This window comes from Nelumbo lutea, chromosome 3 (assembly GCF_056320005.1).
Source record: "Nelumbo lutea isolate HS-2025 chromosome 3, American lotus-T2T, whole genome shotgun sequence".
Lineage (NCBI taxonomy): Eukaryota > Viridiplantae > Streptophyta > Magnoliopsida > Proteales > Nelumbonaceae > Nelumbo > Nelumbo lutea.
This window is the reverse complement of record NC_142686.1, coordinates 19,347,475-19,357,162: the sequence shown is the minus strand read 5'-3', so window position 1 is coordinate 19,357,162 and position 9,688 is coordinate 19,347,475. Positions and strand designations below refer to the sequence as shown.

General features: G+C 36.1%; 1 protein-coding gene across 1 annotated transcript; it reads right to left on the bottom strand.

Annotated features, from left to right (window-relative positions):
* Nucleotides 1–4,390: 4,390 nt before the first annotated feature.
* On the bottom strand, nt 4,391–9,618 carry LOC148863381 (large ribosomal subunit protein eL8y). Its single transcript, XM_088977147.1, has 7 exons — nt 9,384–9,618; nt 8,294–8,341; nt 7,026–7,227; nt 6,733–6,902; nt 6,045–6,173; nt 5,841–5,933; nt 4,391–4,716 (listed from the first exon to the last, which is right to left on the bottom strand). The coding sequence occupies exons 1-7, from the start codon at nt 9,384–9,386 to the stop codon at nt 4,585–4,587; spliced, it is 777 nt and encodes a 258-aa protein (XP_088833273.1). The 5' UTR covers nt 9,387–9,618; the 3' UTR covers nt 4,391–4,584.
* Nucleotides 9,619–9,688: the final 70 nt, after the last annotated feature.

Below are 9,688 nucleotides of genomic sequence, written 5' to 3'. Positions count from 1 at the left end.
ATAATGATACAATTACAAATTGTCCTCCTCTATATGTCAATCCAAATATAAACATGTGATATAACTTTGAAACAAAATACACCTCAGCCAGTTTTAGGGATAAGTAACTCCTCTATATGTCAATTCTCATTTTCATTTACACTAGTGAGGTGCCCCTATATTGTAAGGGCTAATAAGAATACAAGAACAGTAGATTTAAAGTTAGTTATTTGGGTAAATGAAGTAAAATAATTAATTATTAATTTAATTAATCAAATTAAATAGTTAAATTACACTAATTACTAAAATTTTAAAATAAATGTTTTTATAATTACAATTAATAACTTTAAAACAATTAGTAAAGTCTTAAAAATACATTTAAATGAAAATAAGTAACTTAAAAAATACATTCTATTGGGATGCTAAAGAAATTTAGATGAAAAGGCCCGGCTTGGCCTTACAAAATTTTAGCCTAAGTTTTGGCCTAATAGTTTAGCCCAACCCGAGCTCACATTAGACTCACAAATTTTCAAATCAATCTTGGGCCCAACCAACCTAAGCCCAACTTAATTCACAAATTCAAGGCTTGGGCTTAGGTTTTTTGTTCAAGCCTGGTCCTGGGCTTGAGTGTGCATGCCCACAAGTTTCCAAGCCCGATCCTAGATTCGGATTCCACCCAATCAAACAGTTGGAACCGAAATAACCCATTCCGATTCCGATTCCAACCCCTATTCCCGTGAACCAAACGAGGGCCTCAGTACTTTTGGTGCAAGGAGGGCGTCTACCACTTGGGAATAGCCTTTGTTTTATCTAGGTTAGCACATGGCTTTTTGGATTAATTTCCAAATAAAGGTTTTAATTTTTTGGTCCGATGGGAAGGGACAAGAGCAGGCTCCGTTTAAACTTTATAACAATCAGCCTACTTGGAAACAAACTTTCTTGGGATAAAGAGTTCTTTGTAATAAAATAAGCTGATTTGATTGAAAATTCCCTATGTCCATCCGACTTCTAAATGAGTTTATCATTCCAAGTCCCATTGCTAATTGATATACTTGGAACTTGAAGCAATGTGTTCAATAAAGAGATTAAACTAAATCTTATGATCTATGAATTCCCCTATAAGTTAACGGTTTTGTGGTTGGAACCATGAATTTTTGTCCCTTCCAAAGGAGGAATCCGGGGATCATCCCAAATAGGAAACCTTCCTGCCTAGTACAATGATGATTTGCCCACTCCAAAAGCCCTCTTTACAATAGTTGGCTTGGCTGCCTTCAGATCAAAGATTTTTCTCTTTTGCAACAAACCTCCAAGCCAATTTAGAAAGGGGTCTGGATTTCTCTCCCACAAAACTCTGCATGCACCTTGAACACTAGTACCCGCCCACACATTGGGAATATCTGCTGTACATGTGTTAACTTCATGGGGAGATGTTCCCAATATGTCTATAGATGCCAATACTTTTAGGGTGCTTGCAAAGTTTTGAGGGGAGGAGATCCTGTATTTTTAGAAAGAAGAGCTAAGTTGAATAAATGAGGATCTTTGATACCTAAGCCTCTATCCACTTCGTTTTTGCTAATTTGTTGCTCCCAACTCAACCAATGAATTTTGTTATGATCACTAGAACTTTTCCCCTCACTAAAACTTTCTTTACTCTTTGACTAGAATGTCACAAACTTTAGGATAAGAAAACAAGACAAAGCATAAGAAGAAATGACAGTAATAACAGGTTTAATTAGGGTTTTTTTCCTAGTTTGAGATAAAAATATATCATACCAAGAGCTTGTTTTGTTTGATACCCTATTTGATAAGTTTTTATAGACATCTGACTTGGTTCTACTCATTCAGTTGAAAGACCTAGACACTTGGAAAGATTTAACACTTTGAGCAAAAATTGTGATTTTCCTTGGTCTAAGATGCAATTTAGAACTAAAAAGGATTTCAGATTTGGAAAAATTCAGCCATTGATAAGAGGCATGTGCATAGTCTTTGAGGGTCTCAGCTTCAGAGCATAGAAGAAAGAGGTAAGTCAGGGTCTCCCTACCTTGAACCTATCTTAAGGCCCTGTTTGCTTTTCAGTAAGTTACTTACCTGGGTTAATGCAGTTACCTGGGTAAGTTTTTCCTGTGAAACACTTACCCGGGTAAATGCATTTACCCATGTTTTTTTTATTTCTCATGTAAATAAGGTAATGCCCATTTCAACCATAAATCTTCATTATTAAAAGGGGCATTTTTGTCCCATTTCAAGTATTGACAACTTTCCCCCTAGGTGGGAAAGTTATTTACCCACCTAGGAGATGGGTATCACTTACCCGAGTAAGTGGTACATAGGAAAATAAACTTTCCCTGGTCCCCACATAAATCTGAAAAAAGAACATAGGATTCTTGATCAATGGGAACCAAAATCCCATTGACCAACTTTCCCCCATCTCAAAATCCAAAAAAAGAACACCCCCTAAAAGGTAAAGATCTACCAGGTTCATTATTGATCAATGCATTTATTCCTAAAGCCGATTTTGATTATAACCATTTTCAAGAAATCTCATTCCACTTTATCATATCAAGCTTCATAATAATGAAACCTTTCTTGCTCTTGCTAGTCTTGACATAACCATACACATGTCAAGGTTTGAATCAAGTAACATGGTTCAAATTATCAATGAATAGCGTATAATGAATTTCCAAAAGGCAAGAGTCTTTTTCTTTTTCTTAATTTTTTTAGTCCAATATTTTGTAAATAGATACATTGGAGGGGTTCTAAAATAATCCTCCAATTCCCAATAAATAATGCTTTATTAGCAAATGGCGTTTTGGTGGCACTGAAAACCCATACTACACAATACTTTCGACCATGACAAAATATGAAGTACATTTTCCTTGTTCGTAGGGCTGTTCACAGGTCGGGTTGGGTTAGTTTACTGAAGTTTTTTCAACTGACCCAACTTGGTTGGGTTATTTGAGTCGGGTTGGATTAGTTTGGGTCGGTTTCAGCTCTAAGTTCATCCATGCCCCCCATGGCCACCTAGTTTCCAGGAAATATATTTAAAACTGAAATATGTATTTAAGAAATATATATAAACAAAAATATACATACAAATATATTGAAATATATATTTTCTGGAAATATATATCTGACATATTCCATAATATATATTTTTTAGATATAGACATTGGAATATATATTTTCAGATATTTCAGTTTTTAGTTAAGTGGGAACTAAGTCGGTTCGGTTTCGGTTTTCACACAAGAAAACCAAAACTAACCCGAACCATCGATTTATGAATTTTTACAACCCGAAACCGACCGATGCAAATGAAAACCCAACCGATTCGGATTGGGTCGGTCCGGATTGATCGGTTTGGTCAGATTGAGCCTTCTTATCAAAATCCCTACTTGTTCCTTCGTTAGAGAACTTCACTTCCTCTTTGTCTTTTGTGGAGTTTAAATAACTTTCCCTTTCAACCATAACAAAGAATTAGGTACATCGAAATCACATCCTCTGTACCCTTGGTATAGGAAATTTTCTCTACCAGATCAATTGCAATCCGCTGCACAATTTAAAAAAAATACTTTAATTTTGAAATGGAAAAAAACAGGCTGATGTAATTAATGTTGCAGATTGCTAATAGTATGGTACAACAATTTTTTTGTACCAAAGGACACAGCATCTTCCTTAGAGAATTTTACAAGGTTTAAAGTATTATCGGCTGATACGTATTGTATCGGAAGATATGCCAAAGAGGTGTTTCGGGGTCTCGACCGGTTCAGAGGGTGGATGGACTTTTAAACCAACACCTCTGAACCAGATTAAAAAAAAAACTAAAAAAAGAAGAAAAAACCATCGATACTGCCTGTTATACTATTACCAGCGTATATATTTTGAACTTAGAATTTCAATCCCCCTCGTCTTTGGTGGGGTTTCAACTTTCAAGAACTATCCCTCGTATCTATCCATTTTAGAAAAAAAATCTAAAACTACAATCTGGAATAAAATCAGAAACCAATAACAAATACACCTTGTAAAACATGAACCGATGAAGACCCATGAAAAGTAAACTATTGATTATTTTTTTTAATAAACTATACAATTTCTACACCATGAATGAATATATCCCATGTATCAACCTCTCTTAGATTGAGTGACATGTGACTATTACAGAAAAAGGAAAAAATGGTGGTCTTTTATTATAGTAAATAAAAGTTGTAATCGAGATCCAAAGTAATCCTAGTTCTAAACCTTACGGATTTGATACTTGGGAGATTCGATCACCATTCATAAATGAAAATTCGATCTCATCGATAGGTTCATGCATGAAATTTCAGCTTCACCTGTCCAACGTTTCTAGAGATTTACCTCTTATCTTCTTACGGGGCAACAAATATGAAATAACCACAATGAAGGAAAAAAACAGTTTAACAGCGGGCTACAACACTAGTACTAAATTTCTCCTTTCTACAGCTAAAGTCAGAATATAAATTAGGTTTAGGTAACAACATGGCTGCAAAAAAACAATGCAAAATTCCACAACCAAAATAAAATTCGAAAGTGAAGTACAAATAAGATTGCCAATGTTTTCTTCCTGCTACAATCGGCCCCGAGGAAGGCTTATGACATCCTTTGTGCTGCTTCCTTTGCCAGGAGCTTCTCCTTAGCTTTAGTCTTTGCCTGAGACTTGGAACCCATGATGCCACCTCCCCATTTCTTGCGTTGCTCATCAAACTTGTCATTAAAGTTGGCCTGAATTTTTCAATCACTTTCAAGCAGTTAAAATGTGCACCTTCAAATGAAATTATAGACTACTGAAAATCCTAGACAGTCATTCAGATTTCAGACACATTTACAAAGTCCTTTCCTTCTGGGTTTTCTGAGAGTCCGGATCTGCTCCCAACAAAATACATTCCACCATGATTTGACACCATACATCTCAAACATGTTGCATCTCAATCTTATGGTGGGTCCTAGTTTCATGGTGAGATGTGCGCTGCCAGATCATGTTGTAGAGTGCTGGAATGGATTTTGTTGGGAGCAGATCCCAACTCGGTTCCGGTGGGGTGATATATTTAAAGGTTTGGCAAGGCATCATATTTACTTAAAAAGTATTTCTCTATAGAAAAAAAAAACGAAATTTCAACTTTTTCTTATTGGAAAAAACTGTTTCCTAAGAAAAACAATGTGTTGAGCTATTACTCTATCTGTGACCTAGAAAAATCAGAAAAAGAACAGTGGATCTTGTAATTTAATGAAAAAAGACAAGCCATGAAATCCAGACGCCCTGATATTTGCATGAAAACCCATGCTTACAAGGCCTGGTCATACTAGCATTGCTGTTTTTTGAAATTTCAGATTCAGATGTTGTTTTTGAAAAAAAAACTTGTTAATTTATAATATTGTTTTAGGGTCCATTTGCTTCACAATCAGAATAAGAATCGGAATGGTTTATTCCTCCCACCTGTTTGGTTTAGATGGGAATTGGAATCAGCTGTGAATGAATTCTCATTCCAAATGGGGGAATGCCATTCCACCAGGAATGGGGGAATGGGATTCCGATTCCACCCAACCAAATAGTTGGAATTGGACCATTGTTGTTCTGATTCCAAACCCCTGTTCAAGCAAACCAAATGGACCCTTAGTTTATAGTATTTATAATTTAAAATTCCTAGCAAAAACCATGGACATAATCCTGAAATTTTGATGAAACCTTCCAAAATTGTCCATAAGAAATACAGTTGACATATCTGAGATTTTGATTTTAGAATATTGATCCAGATTGCCAAAATTAAAGAACCATAATCCAAAAGTAACACTTCCCACCAGGAAAAAGTCCAATGCCATTTTTTGACAACAACTTTTCTCTCTTTTACCTTTATTGCCTCCACAATCTTGCTGAACTCCAACTTATCTTCATTCTTCACAGATGTTAAGCATAAAGCAGTGGCAGTTTTCTTGTGGACAATCTGATCAAAATGAACAAGAGAAAGGTCCAATTATTATGTTGTCTCATAATACAATCACACAGAAGGAATGGTAATTCTGTGTAACTAAATAGCACTGAAAAATAAACATACTGCTCCAAGACGTGATTTTCCCTTCACAATAGCATAAGGAATCTCCATTTTCCGGCACAAGGCAGGCAACCAAACAACAAGCTCGATAGGGTCGACATCATGAGCAATAACAACTAACTGGGCCTTGTTCTGCATGGATTAAGAAGAAAAAACAAACTAAATCCCTTATTTTTGATGTGATTATGCAACAGTTAAGACCAATGTTTTAAAACACGGAAGCATGACGCGAGGCGTTCCGCTACCTAGAGGCATGGGACGTAGTTCAGAAAATAAGAGGCATAAACTTCCTGAACACAAGGAGGCGTAGGCCTCCCCAAGAAGAATGAACATGCATAAAAAGCCACAAGGAACAAATGAGTTCATGCTTAAACATTTGAGCTGGTAATGCCTTTTTTATAAGTATTGTATTAATATAAAAAAGTAAGGGAGTATCCAAAAAAGTATAAAAAGCATTACACTGTCTGAGCTAGTGATTCTAAATGCATGCTTGATTAATAAATAAAAAATTAAATAATAGACAATTACCCACTGAAATCAATTTACTCACACCAGATACTTCAAATCCATTGCATTTCCCCCCCTCAATTATGGACTTCAAAACAATACCAGCAAGGATGTCTAGATATTGAAAAAAAAGGGGAAAAATCCATACATCCATAAGCCTACCAAAGTAGTAGTACAGGCATACCTGCTCAATCAGATAGGTGATGTGATTGAGACCATATTTGACAACAATGGGCTTCTTTGCCTCAACCGTCTTCCCCTCAGCTTCAGCTTGTGCCCTTTTAAGAAGCCTTTCCTTCTTAGCAGCCTTGTCCTCTGGTCTATATTTGAGCAGCAACTTGAAAAGATTTGTTGCTGCACCATAAAGTGTCAAACAAAGATCATATAAAGCTGTAGTGGGAACAGTGCATGCTGGCTCAACCATAACCAACATAAATAAAAGATCAGAAATAAGAGAATGAAAACACAACAAAGTACCTAGATTCTTGTCAAGTGTCTTCGTAAATTGGTTTAAAGCAGGTGGAACCTTCAAACGCTGCTTCAGAATCCTCCTTTGTCTTTGAATACGTACAACTTTTGGCCATTTTACAAACCTATGCAGATCCTTCTTTGGAGGCAATGCACCACCTATCCCAAATTGCTTTGGGCGCTTCTCAAACAATGGGTTAACCACCTTTTCCTGTAATATGTAAGGGTTCTCTTCAATTGGAATTGTTATTGAAAATGCTAAGTTCATTCAAAACCCGACATAGAATGACACACTAGTCGAAAGAATGATATGCATTAAATATGCAAGCTTGATTCTGTAGCAGTGTTGCATGGACTCCCAACACTCCATGTATTCATGAGGGACACTTCTATGTGACATCTTTCCTTCTATTGTTGCTTATTTGACATAGTGAATGGTTAATATAGGGGTATAAATGAGCTGAGCTACTTGTGAGGTGAACTACTCGAGCTTGGCTTGCTAAATACTCACACTCGATTCAAAGATAACTGAGTTTGATTTGAGCTTTGACTTGTGTAGAGTTCAAGCTTTGCAATACTTCGCTCAAGAGGCTCATGAGCCTAATTGATCATATAATAAAATATTACTTTTAATATATTTTATTTATAATATAAGTAAATATTAATTTATTTTTAACATTAACTAAATTATAATTGGATTTCATAATATATTTTTATTTATAACATTTATAATATTAATTTATTTATAATTGGCTTGAGTCGAGCCGAGCTCAAGTAGTTTGCAAATATTCACTTGTGTTGAGCTCGAGTAGCCTAATACTCAACTCAACTCGGCTCAATTGCACCCCGTAAGTTAATAAACACATTGAATTCCATTTCTCCCACAAAATGTTATTGATTAACAAAGATATTTTTTAAAAACTTTTTTATAGGTTTATAATGTTAAAAAGCAAAGTGTGGAGTACTTTAATTTGTACTTGTTTGCAAACATGTTTGCTTTTCCTTGTTTTTCATCTTGCCAAGTTAGACTCCTTGTCAGAAGTCAGATTCTGATTTTTGTGCCCGTGTCCATGCAACACTGCAATGTAGTCTCGCTTTGGATTATTAGCTGACAAATTGGTAAAATATCGGTTGTTGTATTTGAAAACCAATAAACCATGGAATCAAAGAGGAAATTGAATGCATAATCCAAATGATGCCCACCCCCACCATGGATTTCAAATATACCTAAAAATGTTGTACCCACACTTAATAATAAAACAGACTCTGCAACTTACTGGCTTCTTCTTGGCTGGTACATGGGCCTTTCCACCTCTTTTAGGCGCCTGGAGAAAATTAAAATAAATTAGCAAGAGTGAACTGTTTTCCAATGCCATGGACATAATGAAAAATTTTTAGAAGGCCGCTGGGTCCTTATATCAAATCAAACATGTATGTATCACAGGGACAATCCTGTCAACCACTCGATAAAAATTTGCCTGACAAAGTGTATATTATCATGCTACTGGAATCATCCACGAACAATATCAATCCATCATATGGTTATGATGATGCAAAGCAAATATCCTTACTGCATAGGTCACGTTATTAGTTCCTTGTATCTGATGTTCAATGAGAAGTTGCTGATACCACAACTACAAGTTTTCATGATAAACCACTTCTTTATACACCATTCGGTAAGAACAAATACGAAAGACTTCAAAATAAATCGGTGCTTAGCATATTCTCACACGTTCACAAATTCAAATTGGAAACGCTGAGTCTAGGAACTCTTTGGAAGGAGCACGATGTTGCAGACAAACGGGCCTCCATAGTCAGAGGTTTTTCCATGTCAAGGAAAAGAAAACAAAAGGCAAATCGCTAAATGAACGTATAAATCTTCACATCCTTTTTAGCTTTAGTCCCATCGATGCGGCCACCAAAATCTTGCTCTCTGAGAAGTCAAATTTATGCTGCTTTATTTGCAATTCGAGACTATTGAAGAACTATTTCGAACTGAATAAGGCACACAAAATAACCGGTGAAAGAATTATGCATGAAAATAAAGAACACTGTTATGAACCTATCGACTCTAACAATTGACATTGTCGTAATTCGCGATTTTGGTAACTATAAGATCTGGAGAAATACAGAAAACATAGAAGCATCCTTGTATTTTGAAGTGATTCAAGTATCGTGGAAGTGTTACCAATACCAAGCATTTCTTTTTCTTTGAAGCAAAGAGAAACTAAATGATGCATCTTCCGATTACAGTCGCAACAAATGAGGCCGAAAAAAAATACAGACAAGACTTCTACAATACACATAAATTTTAGCAGGAGAAGCAAAGCATAGAACGTAAAGGGAATAGAGATGCCATTTGCGTACCATTTTTCAGTGCTTCGTCGGAGAAGGAAACCGATCAAATCCCTGACTTCCCCCTAGACCGCAAAGGAAGAACGACCCCTGAACTTAACTAGGTTTTTAAGCGCTGCGGCAAAAACCCAAAACCCTAATGGTGGCGATGATTTGATAAGGGCCCCACACAGAGGGGGAAATTAACATCGGCACAGTGGCACATGTTGAAGTGTAGGTCTCCTCGTTACACGTGTGATGTTTTTTTTTTTCTTTTTTCGCTCATGGGATTTGAACTAGGGTTTTGACGCGCAAACAGAATTCCCGCGAAGGCGCGA

What these genes read in the sequence shown, in the direction of transcription:
- LOC148863381 (XM_088977147.1), bottom strand. An exon ending in TACCAGCCAAGAAGAAGCCA is followed by an intron (nt 7,228 to 8,293) that starts GTAAGTTGCAGA and finishes TACATATTACAG; the next exon opens with GAAAAGGTGGTTAACCCATT. An exon ending in GAAAATCACGTCTTGGAGCA is followed by an intron (nt 5,934 to 6,044) that starts GTATGTTTATTT and finishes CATTTTGATCAG; the next exon opens with ATTGTCCACAAGAAAACTGC.